The sequence below is a fragment of the Rana temporaria genome, chromosome 8 (assembly GCF_905171775.1).
Source record: "Rana temporaria chromosome 8, aRanTem1.1, whole genome shotgun sequence".
Classification (NCBI taxonomy): Eukaryota; Metazoa; Chordata; class Amphibia; order Anura; family Ranidae; genus Rana; species Rana temporaria.
In genome coordinates, this window is record NC_053496.1 from 168,470,949 (window position 1) to 168,493,208 (window position 22,260).

The window sequence follows — 22,260 nt, forward strand, 5'->3', positions numbered from 1 at the left end:
CAGACATTTTGGCCCATTCCACGTTAATCAATTTAAGCAATTGAGTAATCCTGGGATCCCCATTGGACATATAAGTGGATACAAATAGTTCATCAGAGTTTACTCCGGAACTCACATAAGCCTTGTGTAACCTCCTCACAAAGGTATAAAAATCTTCCCCTGGGGCTTGTTTGCATGAATATGAATCATAGTTTTTCCCTTTATACATCTTTTGCCATTCATTGCCCACTGCCTCCCAGAATTGTTCCCATCCACCTGTAGTGGTGAATGGGGATGCCTCTGTTTAAAAGTTTATCTATGTCAATAGGCAAGGGCGGATCTAGATCTATTGACAGCACAATAATATTAGCATCCTCCTGTGTGATGCTGGCTCCTGAAGTAAATCTATGAAGTAAATCTATGCAGAAATGTGGCTGCTCCCCGGGGATCCTTTTTCGGACTAGGGCATGTGGCTTTTAAGTCTTTTAATAGTCCTGTCTGTAAGGGTACATGTACTTCCTACGTTAATGAAAGGCATCATAGTATCGGGAACTGAAGAACTTTCTGGTGATTCTTCCTGTGACTCTTGTTGTGCTCGTGCCCGAGATCTTAAAACTTGTTGACCCTCTACATCTATTGTTTGTAATATCACTACTGCTTGGTCTTGTATCAAGGGCCCTAGGCAATTTTTCAGTACCAGGATCTGACCAGGGAAATCTGTTTCTATATTCCTTTAAACTTTTTTCCCATTTCTTATAACATTTCAACATCTATGCATCATCCCAGTTATCCGGTGGATAATTATGTTGAGGGTGTGCCCCACAAGGTTTTTAACCTTCTTCCATTGCTCAGCAGAGCAGGGTCCCATGGGGACCTATACCTGACAATTGTAACTGGTGGGCACGTTTTTGAACATTTTGCCAATATGGTTCGACATAATTTAAACCACAGGTACCTTTAACAAAATCATATGGGGTTGACTGTTCTTGCTCACCTTCAAGAGCCGCCTTCCCCGGTTTATTACCCATTATAGGTCAACGTCTGAGGGTTTCACGTATTTCCAAGATTTAGGGGAGACTACACAAATATCTTTATATATAGTCTTTATTATTCGCACAATCTCTTCCCAAAGGGAACTCTCCAGAATTGTGCAAATTCCTGAGACACTGGACATTAGGTGTCCTGTTTCTGAAATACGGACCCCTTCCCAATTTGCTGTGATAACCCCCTGGAACAGTGGCCGCCAAACGGATAGATGTTTCAGTACATACAAATAACAATCCCGGACAGTTTTGTAATAAAGAAATTTGTGACATAAAATCATACAGTATTTCACACAATATGATAATTCTCTCTATCTTAGAATAATTATAATAACACAAAACACCAATTTAAAACAATCCAATGAACACCATCAACAGGATAAGCATACAAAAAATTGTGCACAGATAACCAATGTAATCAGATAAACCGGTTTTCATATATTTAGGTTTGGATATCCTCACACCCTTGTTCGTCCCCTGAGCGAGAGAGGGTCCCATACGGTCCTCTCTATCACAGGAGGTCCCTAATTTCCTATTTGCCCCCGGCAAGCCAGCCTAGCTTCTGCGAGACAGTATCCTACCATTTCTAATATTAATTATCCCCAGTAAGCCAACCTAGCTTCCGCGAAATAATTTCCTATCTTCTCTAAAATTATCCCCGGTAAGCCAACCTAGCTTCCGCGAAATAATTTTCTATAAGCCAACCTAGCTTCCTCGAGACAATACATAAATATTAAAAAAATAAAATAAAAAATACTTCAGTCAAGTATATTATGTTTTATATCATATTCTAGTTCGGAGTACCGGATCAAGCAAGGCAAGTGCAACCTTCATACAAATATTCTCTTATGAGAAAATAAATTGTAGAGGTTTTACACTTACCTGCTGAAACACGGCACACCCCACTTCTGGTACCATTTGGAAGGTCCGCTATTTTTGCTCTGGGTACGAGGAGCCCTACGATCGATCGGGTAATCAGCAAGACACTAACACGAGTATCATTTAGCAAGATTACAATTTATTTTTAGGCATTGACTGGTTTTATTTGTTGTCCGTGCATGGGAGGCACCCCTTCGTGGACCAATTATATTACATTATATTTTTGTACAAAGTTTGCCTGGAGATAAATGTACGTGACAGATAAAAATATATATTTTAATTATATTAGTACAGTCTCTTATTTTCACACATTTCTGCAAAATATTGACAAATTCATGTCTTTGCAATGCCTGTGGTTTCTTTTGCTCTTAACCGCAAGCTTTTATGTTTCCTGTCTGCCCATACAGTTCAGCCTCTATATGCTTTTACAAGGGAGTAAAGAATATGTAATATAAAAGTTAAAAAATAATTTAAGTTTGATAGAAACATAAAGGCTATTACCCTCTTGTTCTTATATCAGACCAGACCACCCAAAACAAAGGGGTAACCCCACTTTCCTATCGGTAGGTACTTTTGCGATCAAAGTGATGTCTGCTCCAGTGACTGAGAGGGAGAGGAGGAAAAAGAATTTTTCTAAAGAGGAGAGGGCGATCGTCATCTCTGCACTATCGAGATACGACGTGTACCTACATGGCGCACTGAGTCGCCATACCAGCAAGGTGATGAAAAATGAGATGCTCCAGGAGGTCACCATGGAGGTCAATGCCCTTGGCCATGAGAGGAGGTCCACCAAGGACATTGCCAAAAAAATTAATGACCTGCGGCGTCATGTCCGGGAGAAGCTGGGCAAGATAAGGAAGCACGCCAGGGGCACGGGAGGAGGACCAGCCTCATCTCTGCAGTTGACCGATGAGGAGGAGGTCATCGCAAGGTGTCTGTCGCAGGAGCAGGTGGAGGGCATTGAGGGCTTTGACTCCACTGATCAGGACTTATGGACAGGTAAGTGTGTTTTATCCTCCATTCGGTGTGTAGCATGTGAGGGGGTGGAAGGGAACATGTGACAAGTGTGTGGGTCCACCAACATGTGATTTTTTTTTTTTTTTTGTGTCATCCACAGATTTGCTGGAGGGAGCTGGGCCATCTGATGTTGGTGTCCGACCCACGCCACCCCCGAAACATCCTGTGCCTCACCCTGAACCCCTGGGAAGCCAGGTAATATTGGTGGAGGGGAGTGCCCACACCTCTCCTCTAGAGATCGTTGAGGAGGAGCCGGTGGATCTCCACCAGGAGGAATGCCTCTATTTCGAGGAGGCTTCCACCTTCCCCGGACCCTCACAGACCTCCACCCCATCCCGGGGAACCCCCTCCCGGTCTTCCCCATCCAGGGGAACCCCCTCCCAGTCTTCCCCCTCCAAGCCTCCCCTGCCCCCAGGAAGGCTCTTTGGAAGACCAGGGGTGTACCCGGAGCCCTACAAGAAGGGCTGCAGAGGGAGCAGGCCCGGCAGACACGCCATATCGGTGCCATAGCCGGAGACCTCCGCCGTGTGGCAGACAGCCTGGCCTCCTCGGCCCAGAACCAGGCTGCATGCACGTTGGCTGTGCAGCACGCAGCAGGCTGATCAGAGTACCTCCATCTCTGACAGCCTGCAGGATGTGAGTGCTAACTGCACAGCCATGGTCACCTGCATTGGGGAGACCTGGGGATGATCCTCCTCCTGATACCCGAGGCTCCCTCCAGACAACTGAGGAGCCGGAGCCGTGCCACCAGGCCTGGCCCACAACAGGGCAGATGAGTGTTTTTTTTTTTTTTTTTGGTTTTTGGTTTTTGTTCTCTTTGCTCAGGTTGTGAGCTTTTTTGTTTTTGTAGTGACTGCACACGGTCAGTAGTGCAGGCTACAGTGTGACTGGTGTGGGAGTATGTGTGGGTGACATTCCTGCCAGTAAGGTGTGTCACCTTGGGTCGTCGGGGAGAGGTTATCCCCACGACCGTGTGAATGTGGTATGAATGGACAGCAACATGATTGGGGCCTTGGTGTGGCGTTGCTGCTCCCAAGTCCTGCATGGTGGACTTGGGTTAATCCAATGTGAGGTGGATGTGGTTTGTATGAGCTAGGGACCACAGTGGTGTGCATGCATGCATTGTCCATGTGCCATGATGAATGTGTGTGTTTAACATGCAAAGATACGTTCCACGAGGCAACTCCTGACTGCTGTTCCCTCAGCAGACGGGGTAGCCTCGGGCAGGAGGGGACTGTGTGATTCGGGGGTCAGGTCATCACATATGTCAATCTCCAGGCCCTTTCTCATGGCATAGTTGTGCAGCACGCAACATGCACCGAAACGGGACTTCAGGATGCCAAATGTGCGCTCCACCACTGCACAGGTGCGTATGTGTGCCGCATTGCATTTTCTCTCTCCTCTGGTTTGGGGATTCCGGTATGGAGTCATGAGATGGGGCCCAAGTGCGTATGCAGAGTCACCTGGAAGGGAAAAGACAGGAGGATGTTAGTCGTGCATGTGCCCCTCGTGATGTCTGCATCATGGGGTCGGACAGTCATGCCTGACACCCATGTCACTCACCTACCAGCCAGCTGTCCCTGTACACATTCTGTTCGAATTCCGTTGGGATGTTGCTTTGACGGTATATGTAGCTGTCGTGGCTGGCCCCTGGGTGTTTGGCACAGATGTGCCATATGAGGCATTGGGCATCGACTATCACCTGTACGTTGATGGAATGCCACTGCTTACGATTGCGGTATATGTGCTCTGTGGCACGGGGGGGCCGTAGTGCCACATGTGTGAAATCAATGGCCCCCACGGTGCGTGGGAATCCGGCAATTCTGTAGAAATCATGCATTGCCTTCTGCCGCAGGTGCTCGTGGGTGGGTTTGATGATGTGGTGGGACATGTGAGGATTGCGGGGACAACCTGGTGCACACATCTGCTCTGCTCATGGAAGATTGTGACATCCCAGACACGACTCCACTTGTACATTAAAACGATCCACTGGCGAGGAAATGCAGTGTTGCCAGTACCTTGACCAGTGGCTGCACTGCATGTGAGCGTTTTGTCTGGCTGGTGATATCATCATGCAGGGCTGTGGCTATTTCCAGGATGGCAGCAGGGCTGAATCTGAAGATGCGATACACCTCCGAATCACCCATGCCAAAGACGTTCATGCGCGTTCGATATATCCTCTCCCGTGCACTCCTACGCACCTGTGGACACAGTAGTAGTGCTATGACCATGGCTGCCCCTGGCATGTTGGCATACGGATGTGTTGTCCTGCAAGTGTAATTGCTCAGCTCGTCCGTAACGGTGCTGCTGCAGCTGCTCTCCAGCTGACCTGTGCACGTCTGCTGCTGAGTTACACCTGCTTTATGAGTGGTAACTTTAGGCCGGACGTACAACTTATGCGCACATCGCGTAGCCTGCGTCGGGCGCACATACGTTCGTGAATCGCCGTATCTCCCTCATTTGCATATTTAAATAGGAAATCAATGGGAGCACCAGATGCGTCCAGCGTAAATATGCGCCCACGATACGCCGGCGTAGGCAAGTTATGTCGGTTGGATAAAGCCTATTTTCAGGCGTATCTAGTTCTGTGGGCACGGCGCTTAGACACGACGGCGCATATTTACACTTATGTGGCGCATCTCGAGATACATCGGCGTAAGTGCTACGTGAATCTGGGCCATAGAGTCTACAAACTATGGTACTGATGGCCCATTTTATTTCTTGAGGCCCTAAAATGCCACAACAGTACAAATACCCATCAAATTACTCCTTTTTGGAAAGTAGACATTCTGAAGTATTTCGTAAGAGGCATTGCAAGTTTTTTTAAGTTGTAATTTTTTGGTTATTTCTCACACACACCGCACTGGCATACTTATAATTACACCACAAAACACATTCTGCCATGCCTTCCGAGTATGGGGATACACATGTGTGAGACATTTTCACAACCTAGCTGTATAGAGGGGCTCAAAATCCAAGGAGCACCTTCAGGCATTCAAGGTTCATAAATTATACATCTAATTTACAAATTACCTATGACATTTTGAGGCCCGGTAGCACCAGGACAATGGAAACAAACACAAAAGTGCCCCATTTTAGAAAGCAAACATTCCAAGGTATTTTCCGAAAAGCATAGTCTTTTGAAAAATGTAATTTTCTCTTCCGTTCATTCATGGACACAGCAGCCTTTGACCTTGGGGTTATATCCGCTTCCTTCAGGAGAGTTTAGGCAGAAAAAAAGCACTTTAAGTTTTAACAACACATTCCTCAGTGCAGCTCCTCCCCCCGGGGATATAACCCACACCCTGCTCTAGCAGCCTCAGTTTTTCTCTGCCTAACGACAGGAGAGGTCAGGCACTCTGGAGTCCTGTACTCTGGAAAAATTTTTATTGCGTTTTTTTTTTTTTTCACTTTTTACTATTTTGTTCCTGTGTTTTTGAATCCTGTGATTCTTCTATCAACAGCCGACTGGGTGACCGGCTGGGTCTTGACTCTTGTAGTCCCCCCATGTTCGGCCATCGAGCGTGTGCCGGCCCTCAGCTCAGCTCAGCTCTGGGTCGTCCACGACAGGCCCCTTTGCTCCAGGGGCGGCCGGGAAAATTTTGTTCTAGGGCACACATATGACCGGCCTTTATGACTTTGTCACAGTGTGTCTGGCCGACAGCCATGCCGTTTTATGCAGACTTTGGTTCTGTCTGGGATACCTCCAGCCGGTGGTTGCAGGACGGGTAAGTATGGCCCCTTGCTCAGGTAAGGTGGTATGGCTGGAATTTTCCCCTGGGAGGTCGACTGAGGGTTTGCCCTGCTTTTCTCTGTTCCTTAATTCTTCTCCTTCCTTTCCCATTTGGGTAGCGGCTGTGAGGGGGGGTTTTCAGGGGTCTGTTTATTACACCGGGGCCTGTGTGTAGCGGGGGCTGTGTGTGTTCACTGCAGAGGGCTGTGTGTGTTCACTACAGGGTCTTTTGTGTGTGTGTGTGTGCTGCGCTGTTTTTGCTGTGTCACTGTCTTTTTAAATGCGCAACGGCCGCCATTTTGCGTAGTCGCCTCGGCGGTCATTTTCCTGTGGTCCTATGGCGTTTTTTGCTATATGGCGGCCATCTTGGAATTTCGTTTTAGCGCTCAGGAAGACCGCGAATCTCTCTGAGGGAACTGACAGCAGCGCGGCTGGCTTCTCAGCATGCTTCAGACTCCTCTCAGCTCGCGCTGCACCGGGCGGGGTGGTGAGTTCCCTGGGGGCCCCCATACTATGTGTAACGGCCAGGAGGTGACCGTGGGTGGTTTCTGCTTTGCAGTGGGGTGACACAGCGGTGGGGCACTATGGAGCCTGGGCAGGTTCTTCTTCCCCACGCATGCCTGAGTCAACCCTTGATGCCCCTCCCCCTGCCACATCTGTTTAGCTGCCCTGGAGGTTTTTTTCTCATCAGGTTTAAAGGTTTAAAGCAACTGGTGCCCGGATGGGGGGTGAAAAGCACCCCCTCCCTGAGCTTGCTTCTGGGGATGCCTCTGACACAGAACCATGCCCGGCTGTTGCCCCTGCCTCCTGGTTCTGTAGTGTCGGAGGATGCGGGCTTGACCCACGCAGACAGTGAGGGTGTCTCTGTTTCAGGGTCAACTACTGACAAGGAATTTGTTTGAGTTTCACGCCGCAGAAATAAGAGCTCCAAGAGAGGTTTTGGCAGAGGCACCAGATGTGCCGGTCCCTTTTGGGTTCCGCAAACCGCAGCGCACTACAAAAGGTGTTTCCTTGTGTTCCTTATTTGGACATTTTATTGTACAAGGAATGGGATACGCCGCAGAAAGTTTTTGCTTTGAGGAGGACTTTGTGAAAGACTGGGTCTCTCCTTCTGTGGACTTTCCCGTGTCCAGATTGAGCAAAGCCACCACGTTACGTGGAAGGGGCTCCTGCCCTTAAGGACCCTGCTGATAAGAGAGCGGAGGCTGTGACCCGCTCCCTATTCGGTGTAGTGGGTTTGGTGGTGAGGCCGGTTTTGGCTCTAGTGTCACAGGCTCCGACTGAAAGGGCGTAGCTCCTGCTGCAGAAGCTGGAGGCACAGGATGCTTCCGAGACCCGTAAGGATCTGGCTGAACGGTTGGTTTAGGGTCTGATGTTCTTCTGTGAGTCGGTTCTGGATACGCTCCCCTTGCTTTCCAGGGCCTCCGCCTATGCAGTGGTATTGCGCCGCCTTGTGTGGCTGAAATGCTGGTCTGCGGACCAATCCTCAAAAAAGGCCTTGGTGGATTTTCCCTTTAAAGGTGAGCGGCTTTTTGGGTCATCCTTGGATGACATCATTCAGGATGCCACAGCTGGCAAGAGCACGCTGCTTCCACAGTCTGGGAAGATCAAGGAGCCTCGCCGTAAGCAAGGGCCCTCCTTTTCTACCCCAAGCGTTTTTTTTTTCGTGCGCCCAACAGGTAAAAATCCGCATGACGCTGAGGCCCCGTTGCGGGGCAGAGGCGCGCCTGGTACCGCAAGCCTAACAAGCCTGCGGACAAACCTGCTTCCGCATGTAGGTCTGCCCCCGCCCATGTCTCGGGTTAGGGGCTGACTTCACGACCCCGGTGGAGTTTTCTTCTTTCCGACCGTTGGGTTTGCGACGTAGTTTCCTCGGGGTACAAGATAGTTTCTCTCTTGTCCACCAAACGGATTCTTTCCTTCCGACCTCCAGCTTCCTCCGGAACTCCGGCTGGCTCTGGCGGGGCTGTCCAGGATCTTCTGGTCAGGGGAGTGATTGTGCCAGTTCCCTCACAGAAACGGTTTCAGGGGTTTTACTCCAATCTGTTTGTGGTCCCCAAGAAGTAAGGGGTCTGTTCAATCCTGGACCTCAAGGCCCTGAATTGTTTTGTCAAGGTACTAAAATTCAGGATGGAGTCGATTCGCTCGGTGATGGCGGCACTCCATCAGGGGGACTTCATGGCGTCCTTGGATATCATGGATGCGTGTTTGCATGTTCCCATTTGCACAAAGCACCAGAGATCTGCGCTTTGCGGTCGGGGAGGACCGTTTTCAATTTGTGGCCCTCCCGTTCGGCCTGGCATCGGCACCACAGGTTTTTTGCCAAGGTGCTCGCCCTGATACTGGCCCTGCTAAGGCAGCGAGGAATAGTTATCGTGAGATATCTGGACGACCTTCTCCTGAGAGCTTCTCAGGGTTAGAGGAGGACGTGTCTATCACGTGTCACTCTCCAAGAGTTCAGCTGGCTTCTGAATATCCAGAAGTCAATGTTGGTTCCGTCCCAGAGACTGGAATGCATGGGACTAGTCCTGGATTGTGCGGAGGTGCGGGTTTTCCTCACGACGGAAAATCTGGAGTCCCTGCGATCTGCTGTACAGCAGTTGTCGGCCCAGAAGTGGTCGTCTCTTCGATTCTGAATGAGAATTCTGGGTCTGATGGTGGCCTCTTTCGAGGCGGTCCCATATGCCCAATTCCACACCAGGGAGCTACAGAGGGAAATTCTGTCTCGTTGGGACAAGCTCCCGTCATCTCTGGATTCCCAGGTTCAGTTGACCCATCTGGTCAAGTCTTCCCTGGTGTGGTGGCTGACATCTCCGGTGCTTCGGACCAGGAAGTCATTTCTACCGTGCCGCTGAACAGTGGTCACGATGGATGCCAGCCTCTCCGGTTGGGGGGTCATTTGGGGCACCCAGTCAGCCCAGGGGTGCTGGACTCAGGAAGCCTGCCGATCAATGTTCTGGAGCTCCGAGCGATCAAGCTGTGCCTTGCCAGGTGGTCCCTGGATCTGCAGGACCGGCCGGTCAGGATCCAGTCCTACAACGCCACGGCCGTGACGTACGTCAACCATCAGGGGGGCACACGGAGTTCAGCTGCGGCGACTGAGGCCGCGCACATCCTTCGGTGGGCCAAAAGGTCTGTTCCGGTTCTGTCGGCCGTGTACATTCGGAATTGGCAGGTCGACTACCTTAGTCGCCAAAAGCCGGACCAAGGTGAATGGTCACTTCACCCGGAGGTGTTTTCACAGCCTGTGCCAAAAGTGGGGCACTCCAGACGTGGACCTTCTAGCGTCCCGTTTCAATCGGAAGGTGCCACGGTTCGTGGCCAGGTCGAAGGACCCGTGGCCGGACGCGTCAGACGCGCCTTGGGGTTCCTATCGCCTAATTTACGCCTTCCCTCCTCTGTAGCTTCTTCCTCGTCTGCTGCGCAGAGTGGAAGCCGTAGGGTTTCCAACAATCCTGTTCGCTCCAGGCTGGCCACACCGCTCCTGGTACGCGGACCTGGTGCGTCTGGTGGCAGACGCCCCCTGGTGTCTACCCCTGAGAGAAGATCTTCTGTCACAGGGTCCGATCTTCCATCCTGTTTTACAGTCGCTGGCTTTAACGGCGTGACTGTTGTGAGCCAGATGTTGAGGGTCCGGGGCCTGTCAGGCTCGGTGCTTTCTAACATGCTGTGTGCACGGAAGTCTACTTCACGTAGGATTTACCATCGTACGTGGAAGACCTGCGTCTCTATGTGAAGAGATGAAGTGGCACCCCCGTGCATACGTGGTGTCTAGGATTCTGCTGTTTTTTACAACGGGGAGTGGATCAGGCTCTCGCCTTGAGTGCGGTTATGAGTCAGATTTCAGCTCTGGCTGTTTACTTTCAGCGACCATTGCCAGCACACCCCTTGGTGCGCTCGTTTGTGCAGGGGGTCCGGCATGTGGCCCCTCCTGTGCGCCCTCCACTGCTCCCATGGGACTTGGATTTGGTCCTCTCGGTGCTTCAAGATGCTCCCTTTTGAGGACGTTCGGAAGATCCCTTGGTTGACTCTGTCACAAAAGGTGTTTTTTTCTGGTTGCTAATACATAGATCAGACAGGTGTCTGAACTGGCGGCCTTGTCCCGCAAGGCTCCCTACTTAGTCATCCATGAGGATGAGGTGGTGCTGTGACCGCAGCCTTCTTTTTTCCCAAAGGTCGTTTCGGCCTTTCACGTTAATGTGGACATTGTTCTTCCATCCTTATGTCCTCAGCCGAAGAACCCGAAAGAGGCCACTTTACATTCCCTGGATGTAGTTCGGGCTCTTCGTGTGTATTTATCTGCTACGGCTCCGTTCCGGAAGTCGGACTCACTGTTTGTTTCAGTATCGGGTCCTGAAAAGGGTCTGGCGGTCTCGTCGGCCACCATTTCTAGGTGGATCTGTCAGGTTGTGCTTCAGGCCTATGCCCTGAAGGGGCGGGCGCCTCCCTTTCAGGTTATGGCGCATTCAACCAGGGCGATCGGTGCCTCTTGGGCTTTCCGACATCAAGCCTCTGTGTTACAGGTGTGTAGGGCAGCGACCTGGTCATCGGTCCACGCTTTTTCAAAGTTTTACAAGGTGGACGTGAGTGCATCTTCTGATGCCTCCTTCGGCCGTCCCTAAGGTCAAAGGCTGCTGTGTCCGTCCATGAACGGAAGAGAAAATAGGATTTTTGTACTCACCGTAAAATCCATTTCTCTGAGTTCATGGACAGATACAGCACCCACCCCTCCTTTGTTTGTACTGCTTGTTACGAACTGAGGCTGCTAGAGCAGGGTGTGGGTTATACCGGGGGGGGGGGGGACGCCCCCTGGGAGGAGCTGCACTGAGGAATGTGTTGTTTACACTTAAAGTGCTTTTTTTTCTGCCTAAACTCTCCTGAAGGAAGCGGATATAACCCCAAGGTCAAAGGCTGCTGTGTCCGTCCATGAACTCAGAGAAATGGATTTTACGGTGAGTACAAAAATCCTATTTTTTTTGTCAACTAATAAGATATTTCTAACATACAGCGTGGGCATACTTATAAATACACCCAAAACACATTCTGCTACTCCTTCTGAGTTTGACAATACTGCACGCGTGAGACTTTTTCACAGCCTAGCCACATAGAGAGGCCCAAATTCCAAGGAGCACCTTCAGGCCACCTGGGGGCATAAATTACTTACTTTTCGTCAAACCGCCTTGGTCACAGCCGTTTACCGAAATGCGTTAGCCCCTTGTTCTCTTTTAACCTGTACCAATAAACCCTTTTCAGAAGAATTTGGAGTGCTGGCCTTTTTAATGGATTCTGCTTTTTGTTGTTGGGAGGACATCGCAGTCAGACCACCCTGTTGTGGACTCCATGCAGACTTTCAGGACACTCCCCTTGTTCAGAGCGCTGCACCTTTGTATGTTTGTTATAAATTACTTACAGTATCTAATAGTGATCAGGGACACTGTAACTGGTGTGGCAGTGATTATGGAACAATATGACTGGTATGGCGTTGATCAGGGACACTAACTGGTGTGGCAGTGATTAGGGACACTGTAATTGGTATGGTGGTGATTAGGGACAATTTGACTGATTTGGTGATGTCAGGGACACTGTAACTGGTGTGGCAGTGATCAGGGAAACGGCAGAATGTAAACAAAAGAATTGCCTGTATTAAAAAAATAAACAAAAACAGCGTGGGGTCCCTAATCCATACCAGGCTCTTCAGTGAGGCATGCTAGGTCAATGATGTCACAAGAGGGCGGGGTCACCCGGTGATGCCATCAGGTGGCTCTGCCCTTTAGTTTATTTAGCGGCAAGCTGTTATTCGGCGGGAGCTAAAAGCCCGAAGGCCCCATCAGGGTTGCCAGCCTCAGTAAAACCAGGGACAGTATGTAAAAATCTGTGTTTTTAAAAAAATCGCAAGATTATAGCTGCCCCGCCTCCCCACTACCTTTTCAGTGTGTGTGTGTATACTGTATGTGTGTGTGTATACTGTGTGGCCCCATAATCTATTGCCGGGGTCCCCATAATCTCCTATTGCCCGGGGGGCCCCATAATCTCCTATTGCCCGAGGGCCCCATGAGTTGTCAGTCCGCCCCTGGGGGTGGTTGAATAAAGGACATGTTAGAAACTGGTTGTGCTTTTATTGGCTTTGCACTTTTTTGGTGAATGAGTAGGGGTACTATGTACTACCTTTGCTAAAAGGGGCTTCCAGATTCCGATAAGCCCCCCCACCCACAGACCCCTACAACAACCGCCCAGGCTTGTGGGGGAGAGACCTTTGTCCCCATCAACAAGGGTACCGCCCCCCCATATTGCCATAGTGGTGGCATGGCCTGGTATGGTTCGGAGGGGGGGATGCTCGCTCAGCCTCCCCTTTTGTGGCCGGCCAGGCTGCATTCTTGGATAAGGGTCTGGTATGGATTTTTGGAGCACCTTACATAATTATTTTTTTAATATGTTGGTGTTGGGTTCCTCTCAAAATCCATACCTAAAGGGCATAGTATGGATTGGGGGGTGACCCTGCACTTCTTTTTTTTTTTTTTTTTTTTTTAATTTTAAAATTCTGTCAATTCTTTTGCTGACAGCAAATTAATGATGGTTGTTAAGGACACTGTGGCTGTCCACTCCTTTAACAACCAGCTATGTACTCAGTAAGTATGCCTCCCTGGAGGGAGAGGGTGGGATCTGTTGGGTCAGCGGAGGATGCATAAAAAAAAGTGCACTTTGTATAAAAGAGCACTTTTTTCTTAAAGCTCATTGAGAAGAGCTCTGAGAGCTGATTGGAAGGAAGGGACACAACCCCCCCTCACACAGGAACAGAGCTGAGGCCGTCAATCACAGGTAGGCCCCTTTCACATTGGGGCGTTTTTCATGCGGTGCAGCGCTAAAAATAGCGCTGCTATACTGCATGAAAAATCATGCCCTGTAGTCTTCAATGTGAAAGCCCGAAGGCTTTCACATTGAAGCGGTGCGCTAGCAGGAACGCTCCAAAAGTCCTGCTAGCCGCATCTTTACCGCGGTATAGGAGCGGTGTGTTCACCGCTCCTATACCGCGCCTTCCCATTGAAATCAACGGGAAAGCGCGGTATTAATCCTTTTTCGGCCGCTAGCGGGGGTTAAAACCTCACCGCTAGCGCCCGAATATCGCGGTAAATTCGACGGTATAGCCGCGCTACAAATAGCGCGGCTATACCATCACCGCGGCTGCACGCCTCAGTGTGAAAGCAGCCGTAGTGTGCTAGACCTATTTCCCCTGTCGCCTTTATATCTCTTGGTGTCAGGAAAACTTGTCAGAAGTGATTCATGCTGATGCAGAGGAACGAAGCAGCAGACAGAAATGACACTTGGTGCTCTGGGCTGAGACAAGTACACATTATAGAGGGATACGCTTTGTTCATATTGCATGTCTGAGGTTTACAAACACTGTAAGTGTTCTTATCCCCTTCTACCTTTTTTTTTTTTTCATCAGACGGACGATACATCGGGAACGAATCCATCACCTCTCCCGGCGACGAAACGGAAAACGACAACCTAACAGAGAATTCTACAGAAGAAAATGTAATTACTCCGTATCTTCACCCACAACTTTCCAGTGCAGATCTGTTATCTGATCCCTCTACACATGGGGGGAGTCTTACCCAACACTCACCTCCTGACACTCAAAACACAGATCATAGCGGTGGTCTAATGTTCTCCTGTACTATATGTGGAAGATTTTTCGCCCGGAAGGCAACACTCCTCTCTCACCAGGAAATTCATACAGCAGAAAAGCGTTATTTGTGTTCTGTATGCGGCAAATGTTTTGCAACAAGTTCAGACCTTTCCACGCACCAGAAAATCCACACGGCTGAGAAACCGTACCCTTGTCCTGAGTGCGGGAAGCGTTTCACCCATTTAGGGACACTCCTCTCACACCAGAAAACGCACACTGGGGAGAAGCCGTATTCATGTTCGGAATGCGGCAAATCGTATGCGCTGAGAACGGATCTTTCTAGACACCAGAGACTTCACACGGGGAAGAAGCCTTATTCATGTTTAGAATGCGGCAAATGTTTCATTAAGAGTTCAAATCTTGTTAATCACATGAGGACTCATACGGGGGAGAAGCCGTATACGTGTTCGGAGTGCGGGAAATGTTTTAGTCAGCAGTGCAATCTGAAATCACATAAGAGAATTCACACGGGGCAGAAGCCGTACGCCTGTTCGGAATGTGAGAAATGTTTTAGCAGGAGCTCAAGTCTTGTGAAGCACATGAGAACTCACACTGGGGAGAAGCCGTATGCATGTTCAGAGTGTGGGAAATGTTTTAGTCAGCAGAGCAATCTCAAATTACATAAGAAAATCCATGCAGGGAAGAAGCCGTATTCACGGTCGTAATACAGATTTTGTTTTTATCACTCCAAGTACGGTATTTGTTTTCACACGCACCGGGCCGAAGACAAATTTATGTTCGGAATGACGGAATTGTTTTGCAAAGGCTTTTGTTTACTGTGAAAGAACCTGCACGTGGGAGAAGCCTTATTCGTATTCGGAATGTCGGAATTCTTTCTCGCTCTCGGGGGTCATACCTTCTCACCCAATCTTCATACTGGAGAGAAGCCGTATTCGCGTTCAGAATGAGGGAAATGTTTTCTCACTAAAAACCATCTTTATCTTCCAACAGAGGATTTGTACGGGTGCAAAACCATAATCAACATCGGAATGTGGGACAAAGCGCAAAACTTTGTATCGTTTTTAACAGAGGCACATCCATCTAAGTACTGTATGATGGAGAGGTTATCGTAGAAAATCATATATGTGTAAACATGAGAAGATCTATACAAACTTTAAAGCAGAACTACATGTAGACTATCTAAGAAATTGACCATCACACCTATATAAACTCGTTGGGAATGCCATTCCAAAATATGGGCATTACTATGGAGTTTCTCCCCTTGTGGCTAGTACAGCCTCTGCCCTTTCAGAGTGTGTCTGTGAGAATTGTGTCCATTCAGCCAAAAAGAGCATTTGTGAGATCAAGCACTGAATTTGGACCTGGTTTATAGTTGATATTCTAGTTTATCGCAAAGGTGAAGTAGGGTTAAGAACAGTAGAGTTCCTCCACATGCAATTTGTCAAACCATGTCTATATGGAGGCGTTGCCATAAGATTGGAAGCATGAATTTGTCTAAAATGTCTGCGATTTTTTTTCCAAAGAGAAATGTGTTTTTCAATATAGTTCAGGTGTCCCTAGGGTGTAGACACGGACCAAGTGACCTGCCGCTGATGCTGCTGTCAACCCCCACATCAAGGCAGAGGGCGGATGATATGGCAGGTCTAAACGAGGAACAGGAGCTGCCCAACTTTCAAAATTGCCAAGCGTGTGGTGGGTTGCTAAGATGCGAGGTGGCCCTAGCAACCAATTACTTGTTTGTTAACATAATGTTAACTTGTTTGTTAACATAAACATAACTTGTTTGTTGTTAACATAAACATAACTTGTTTGTTAACATAAACAGCTCCCATCCTCTGTGCGGACCTGCCGTATTTCCCGCCCTCTGTGAAGGGATGAGGAGACTTGTAATTGCAAGGGGGTGGTGTGTTAATGGGAGACTGATATGAGAGAGGGGGTCTGTGATTGCAAGGGGAGAGGCTGTGATGCCGGGGGGGGGGGGGGGGTTGGAGCTGTTAGATGGGATAGGGGGACTGTGATTGCAAGGCGACTGATGTGAGGGAAGGGGCTGTGTTGTATGGAGAGGGTTCTATGATGTGTTGGGGGGGGGCGTGATTGCAAGGGTAGCTGTATTTTAATGGGGGGGGGTCTGTGAGGAGAGGAAGCTGTGAGATGGGGTGTGCGGGGTCTGTGATTGCAAGGGGGACAGTGATGTAAGAGAGGGGGCCGTGATTGCAAGGGGAACTGTGATGTAAGGGGGGGCTGTAAAGTGAGTGTGGGGCTATGATGTGAGAAGGGGTGGGGGCTGTGATTGCAATGGGGCTGGGATATAATGGGGGATGCTGTGAGGGGGGGGGGGGCTGTGATTGCAAAGGAGCCTGAGCTATAAAGGGACTGTGATTGTAAGAAAGACTGAGATGTGAGGCGGGGACGTGATTGCAAGGGGAGCAGTGTTTTAATGGGGGCTGTGATGTAAGGGGGGTGGCTCTGATGTGAGCAGGGGATGAAGCTGTGAGATGGGGGGGGGGGGGGGGGTCTTTTATTACAAGGAGGACTGTGAAGTTGTAAAAATGCCTAATAAGCTATAATAATATCTAATCGTGCTTGTTTTTTTCTCATGGAGGATAGGTCAGACTCTAGTTTTCATTTGTAGTTTGTGTAGCTCAGACTCTTCAGATACGGTATGTCACTGTACAGGGCTTTTATCTCTGTAAGCCATTGGCGGTACAAATTTGCAAACCTCAATGGAGGTTATTTACTATACCTGGAGAGTGCAAAATCTGGCGCAGCTCCGCATAGAAACCAATCATCTTTCAAGTTTTATTGTTAAATCTTAACCACTTAAGGGCCGAGCCTGATTTTCAGACTCGGGCCCGGATTCAGAGACGAGTTACGACAGCGTGTCTCCGGATACGCCGTCGGAACTCTGAGTGTGTGGGGTCGTATCTATGCGCCTGATTCTTAGAATCAGTTACGCATAGATTTCCCTAAGATACGACCGGCGTAAGTCTCTTACACCGTCGTATCTTAGGCTGCATATTTACACTGGCCGCTAGGTGGCGCTTCCGTAGATTTACGCAAGGAATATGCAAATTAGGTAGATACGGAGATTCAGAAACCTACGTCTGTCCGGCGCATTTTTTTTACGTCGTTTGCGTAAGGCTTTTTCCGGCGTAAAGTTACCCCTCATAAAGCAGGGGTAAGTCATGTTAGGCAGGGTTGACAAATTTGCTTGGAATCTAGGAGCCAGCTAAAAAAGTTAGGAGCCAGAAAACGCGCCCCGTCCCGACGAGCTCGCGCGCAGAAGCGAACGCATACGTGAGCAGCGCCCGCATATGTAAACGGTGTTCAAACCACACATGTGAGGTATCGCCGCGATTGGAAGAGCGAGAGCAATAATTCTAGCCCTAGACCTCCTCTGTAACTCAAAACATGCAACCTGTAGAATTTTTTAAACGTCGCCTATGAAGATTTTAAAGGGTAAAAGTTTGTCGGCATTCCACGAGCTGGCGTAATTTTGAATCGTGACATGTTGGGTATCAATTTACTCGGCGTAACATTATCTTTCATAATATTAAAAAAAAATGGGGATAACTTTACTGTTGTCTTATTTTTTTTATTAAAAAAAGTGTAATTTGTTCCCAAAAAAGTGTGCTTGTAAGACCGCTGCGCAAATACGGCGTGACAGAAAGTATTGCAACGATCGCCATTTTATTCTCTAGGGTGTTAGGATAAAAAATATATATAATGTTTGGGGGTTCTATTTAGAGGGAAGAAGATGGCAGTGAAAATAGTGAAAAATTACATTAGAATTGCTGTTTAACTTGTAATACCAACGGCCACCACCAGATGGCTCCAGCTTACACATCTGGTGGTAATAACTTGTAATACCAACGGCTCACCACCAGATGGCGCCAGCTCACAAAAAAAGTCGCCAAGCCAAATCGCCAGGACCCTATTTATAGTCGCCATGGAGACCGGGATTTGTCGAGCCCTGATGTTAGGTATGGACGTCGGAAACACGCGAACAGCGTCGTATTTTACGTTGTTTGAGTAAGTTGTTCGCGAATAGGGCTGTACGTAAGTTTTGCTAGAAAATTACTTGGAACCCCCCAAACATTATAAAAAAAAATTCTAACACCCTAGAGAATAAAATGGCGGTCATTGTAATACATTTTATCACACCGTATTTGCGCAGCGGTCTTACAAGCGCACTTTTTTTAGAAAAAATAATAAGACACCAGTAAAGTTAGCCCAATTTTTTTATATATTGTGAAAGATAATGTTACGCCGAGTAAATTGATACCAAACATGTCACGCTTCAAAATTGCGCCCGCTCGTGGAATGTCGTCAAACTTTTACCCTTAAAAATCTCCATAGGCGAGGTTTAAAAAATTCTACAGGTTGCATGTTTTGAGTTACAGAGTAGGTCTAGGGCTAGAATTATTGCTCTCGCTCCAACGATCACACCGATACCTCACGTGTGGTTTGAACACCGTTTTCATAGGTGAGCGCTGCTCACGTATGTGCGGTCGCTTCTGCGTGCGAGCTCGTCAGCATGGGGCGCTTTTAAAAAACTAAATCAGATTTATTTTATTTTATTGATTTTAAAGCCGTTTTAAAAAAGAAATACAAATTTGGGTCACTTTTATTCCTATTACAAGGGATGTAAACATCCCTTGTACAAGAAAAAAGAATGACAGGTCCTCTTAAATATGAGATCTGGGGTCAAAAAGATCTCAGATCTCAAATTTGGACTTAAATGCAATAAAAATAAATGTTGTCATTTGAAAAAAAAGACAAAAAAAAATTAAAATGGCCCTTTTAAGAGCTATGGGTAGAAATTAAGTTTTGATGTCGCTTCCACCCTGGTTTGGAGACGGGTGGGGGCCATTTTCCCCTCGCTCGTATCCATACCCAGGAAGGAGAAGGACCCGATCGCCTCCGCCGCTACCGACGGCTCCGGAAAGCGGCGAAGGGAGCGGGAGAGCAGTGGGAAACCGCAGCAGAGACCACCATTATGGTAAACCGAACCGCTCGCTAAAAAGATGGATACCTTGGTTATGGCAGCAGCTGCTGCCATAACCGAGCTATCCATCTTGAAAGTGCCGATGTATATACCGTATTTATCGGGGTATTGCGCGCTCCGGCGTATAGCACGAACCCCTAAAGTGGACCCGCATTCCTGCGGAAAAAAGATTTTTGTACTTACAGTTTTGGTGTCTTGCGCGGCGGCCTCGTCGGGTCCGGCGTCCGTCTGCGGCTTCGTGTGTCCTCTTCGTCGGGTCCGGCGTCCTCCCCGCGCCGAGTTTGAATACTGCGCCGGCATATACCGAGCGCAGTACACTCGTGTATAGTCGAGCATGCTCGGCTACTCTCGCGCTCACATCCTGTACGTCCAGGACGTGAGCGCGAGAGGAGCCGAGACTGCCCGACTATACACGAGTGTACTGCGCTCGGTATATGCCAGCGCAGTATTCAAACTCGGTGCGGGAAATCGGGTATCGGCGTATATCGCGCACCCACGATTTTGCCCTGATTTTCAGGGCAAAAAAATGCGCGGTATACAGTGGGCGGTCCGGAAGTGGTTAACCACTTAAGACCCGGACCAAAATGCAGGTAAAGGACCAGGCCCCTTTTTGCGATTCGGCACTGCGTCGCTTTAACTGACAATTGCGCAGTCGTGCGACGTGGCTCCCAAACAAATTTGGCGTCCTTTTTTTCCCACAAATAGAGCTTTCTTTTGGTGGTATTTGATCACCTCTGCGGTTTTTATTTTTTGCGCTATAAACAAAAATAGAGCGACAATTTTGAAAAAATGCAATATTTTTTACTTGTTGCTATAATAAATATCCCCCAAAAATATAAAATTTATAGCGTTTACAAAATAGGGGATAGTTTTATTGCATTTTTATTATTTTTTTTTTTTTTACTACTAATGGCGGCGATCAGCAATTTTTTTCGTGACTGCGACATTATGGCGGACACTTCGGACAATTTTGACACATTTTTGGGACCATTGTCATTTTCACAGCAAAAAAATGCTTTAAAAATGCATTGTTTACTGTGAAAATGACAATTGCAGTTTGGGAGTTAACCACAAGGGGGCGCTGAAGGGGTTAAGTGTGACCTCATCTGTGTTTCTAACTATAGGGGGGTGTGGCTGTAGGTGTGACATCATTGATTGTGTTTCCCTATATTAGGGAACACACGATCGATGACGGCGCCACTGTGAAGAACGGGGAAGCTGTGTTTACACACACCTCTCCCCGTTCTTCAGCTCCGAGGACCGATCACGGGACTCCAGCGGCGATTGGGTCCACGAGTCCCGCGGCCATGGTCACGGAGCTTCGGAACCGGAGCGTCGCCTGCGACCCACGGCTGGGCATTTAATCACGTACAGGTTCGTGATTGTGCCATTCTGCCGACGTATATCGGCGTTAGGCGGTCCTTAAGTGGTTAATTGGACAAGCTGAAGTTAGAAGCCGATTGGCTGCCATGCACAGCGGCACCAGATTCCGAGTGCTCCAGTTTTAGTAAATCTCTCCCTATGTTAGGATATAAACACCAATGTAACTTACCTGTACTGCACCTAATGGCAAAATGGGGGGACCTGGGGTGTATATCTGGTTTTGTACTTGTTTGTTTGTTGATAAAAAAAATAAGCAATAAATAAAAAAGCATAAAAATGACCCGATTTCAAAAAAAGAGTTGAGGAATCTTAGAACCTTATTTAAAGGGTAACTCCACTTTCGTGGGGAAAGAATAGCAAATAAAAATAGCATAGCATATACATTTGCTACACAACTCAACTCTGTCACGTCTACCCCAACGCAGGGGGTCAGACACTATAGCTAGCTACTTTGGTCTTCACCGCTAGCAGCCCCCTTTCCCCTTAAGGCAAGCAGGCCTACCGGTACTTGGTTGCCCCCAGGACTTATACACAATGCTATAGAGTCTGTCCACCACACCAGGGCAGATGCGAGAACTGAGCAAAGCCAAGAGATACTTGCAGTTAACAGACTGGGGGCTAGATTCAGGTAGGGGGACGTAAACTTGTGCGGGCGTAGCATATGTTATTTACGCTACGCCGCCGCAATTTAGAGAGGCAAGTGCAGTATTCACAAAGCACTTTCTCCGTAAGTTGCGGCGGCGTAGCGTAAATCTGCCAGCGTAAGCGCGCCAAATTCAAATTGTCATGAGGTGGGCGTGTTTTATGTAAATAGAAAATGACCCCACGTAAATGACGTTTCTCACGAACGGCGCATGCGCCGGCCGTGAACGTATCCCAGTGCGCATGCTCCTAATCACGTCGCAAATAGTCAATGCTTTTGACGTGAACGTAATTTATGCAAAGCCCTATTCGCGAAAGACTTACGCAAAATTTTACGCTGTCCCGACGTCCATACTTAACAATGGCTATGTCTCATATAGCAGGAGTAACGTTGCGCCGTAAAAAGCCTTACGCAAACGACGTAAAAAAATCCACCAGGCGCATGTACGTTTCTGGATCGGCGTATCCAGCTCATTTGCATATTCTACGCTGAAATCGACGGAAGCGCCACCTAGCAGCCAGCGTAAGTATGCACCTTAAGATAAGACGGCGTAGGAGACTTACGCCGCTCGTATCTTAGCCTAATTTAAGCGTATCTGGTTTCCAGAATACGCTTAAATTTACGACGGCGTAGATTCAGAGTTACGACGGCGTATCTACTGATACGCCGGCATAACTGTCTCTGAATCTAGCCCTGGTAGCGTTATTCAAGGACAGTCTAGGTAAAAGGCAGGCTGTGGTCAAGAAATAGTCCAATAATCCGGTCCGAAGTCATACCATAGCTCCCAACTGTCCCTGATTTCGAGGGACTGTCCCTGATTTGGAGCAATGTCCCTCTGTCCCTCATTCTCCTCATTTGTCCCTCATTTTGGTCTGGTCTATAAAGTTGTATATAAAATGCACTTTTTATCTATCAAAAAGTGTTTTC

General features: G+C 48.3%; 3 protein-coding genes across 9 annotated transcripts in view; 2 read left to right on the plus strand and 1 right to left on the minus strand.

The window, feature by feature from the left end:
- The window catches only part of LOC120909892 (oocyte zinc finger protein XlCOF8.4-like), a 33,370-nt gene extending 17,289 nt beyond the window's left edge, over positions 1 to 16,081 (plus strand). For both annotated transcript variants that reach the window (XM_040321684.1, XM_040321685.1), the window contains exon 8: positions 14,096 to 16,081. In XM_040321684.1, the coding sequence (XP_040177618.1) occupies positions 14,096 to 15,003 (908 nt within the window). In that variant the 3' untranslated portion in view covers positions 15,004 to 16,081. The remainder of the gene's footprint in view (positions 1 to 14,095) is intronic.
- Positions 1 to 22,260, minus strand: part of LOC120909855 (zinc finger protein 436-like) — an 865,309-nt gene that overhangs the window by 418,016 nt on the left and 425,033 nt on the right. The gene's annotated exons all lie outside the window — the stretch shown is intronic.
- Positions 1 to 22,260, plus strand: part of LOC120909932 (zinc finger protein 239-like) — a 350,937-nt gene that overhangs the window by 297,940 nt on the left and 30,737 nt on the right. The gene's annotated exons all lie outside the window — the stretch shown is intronic.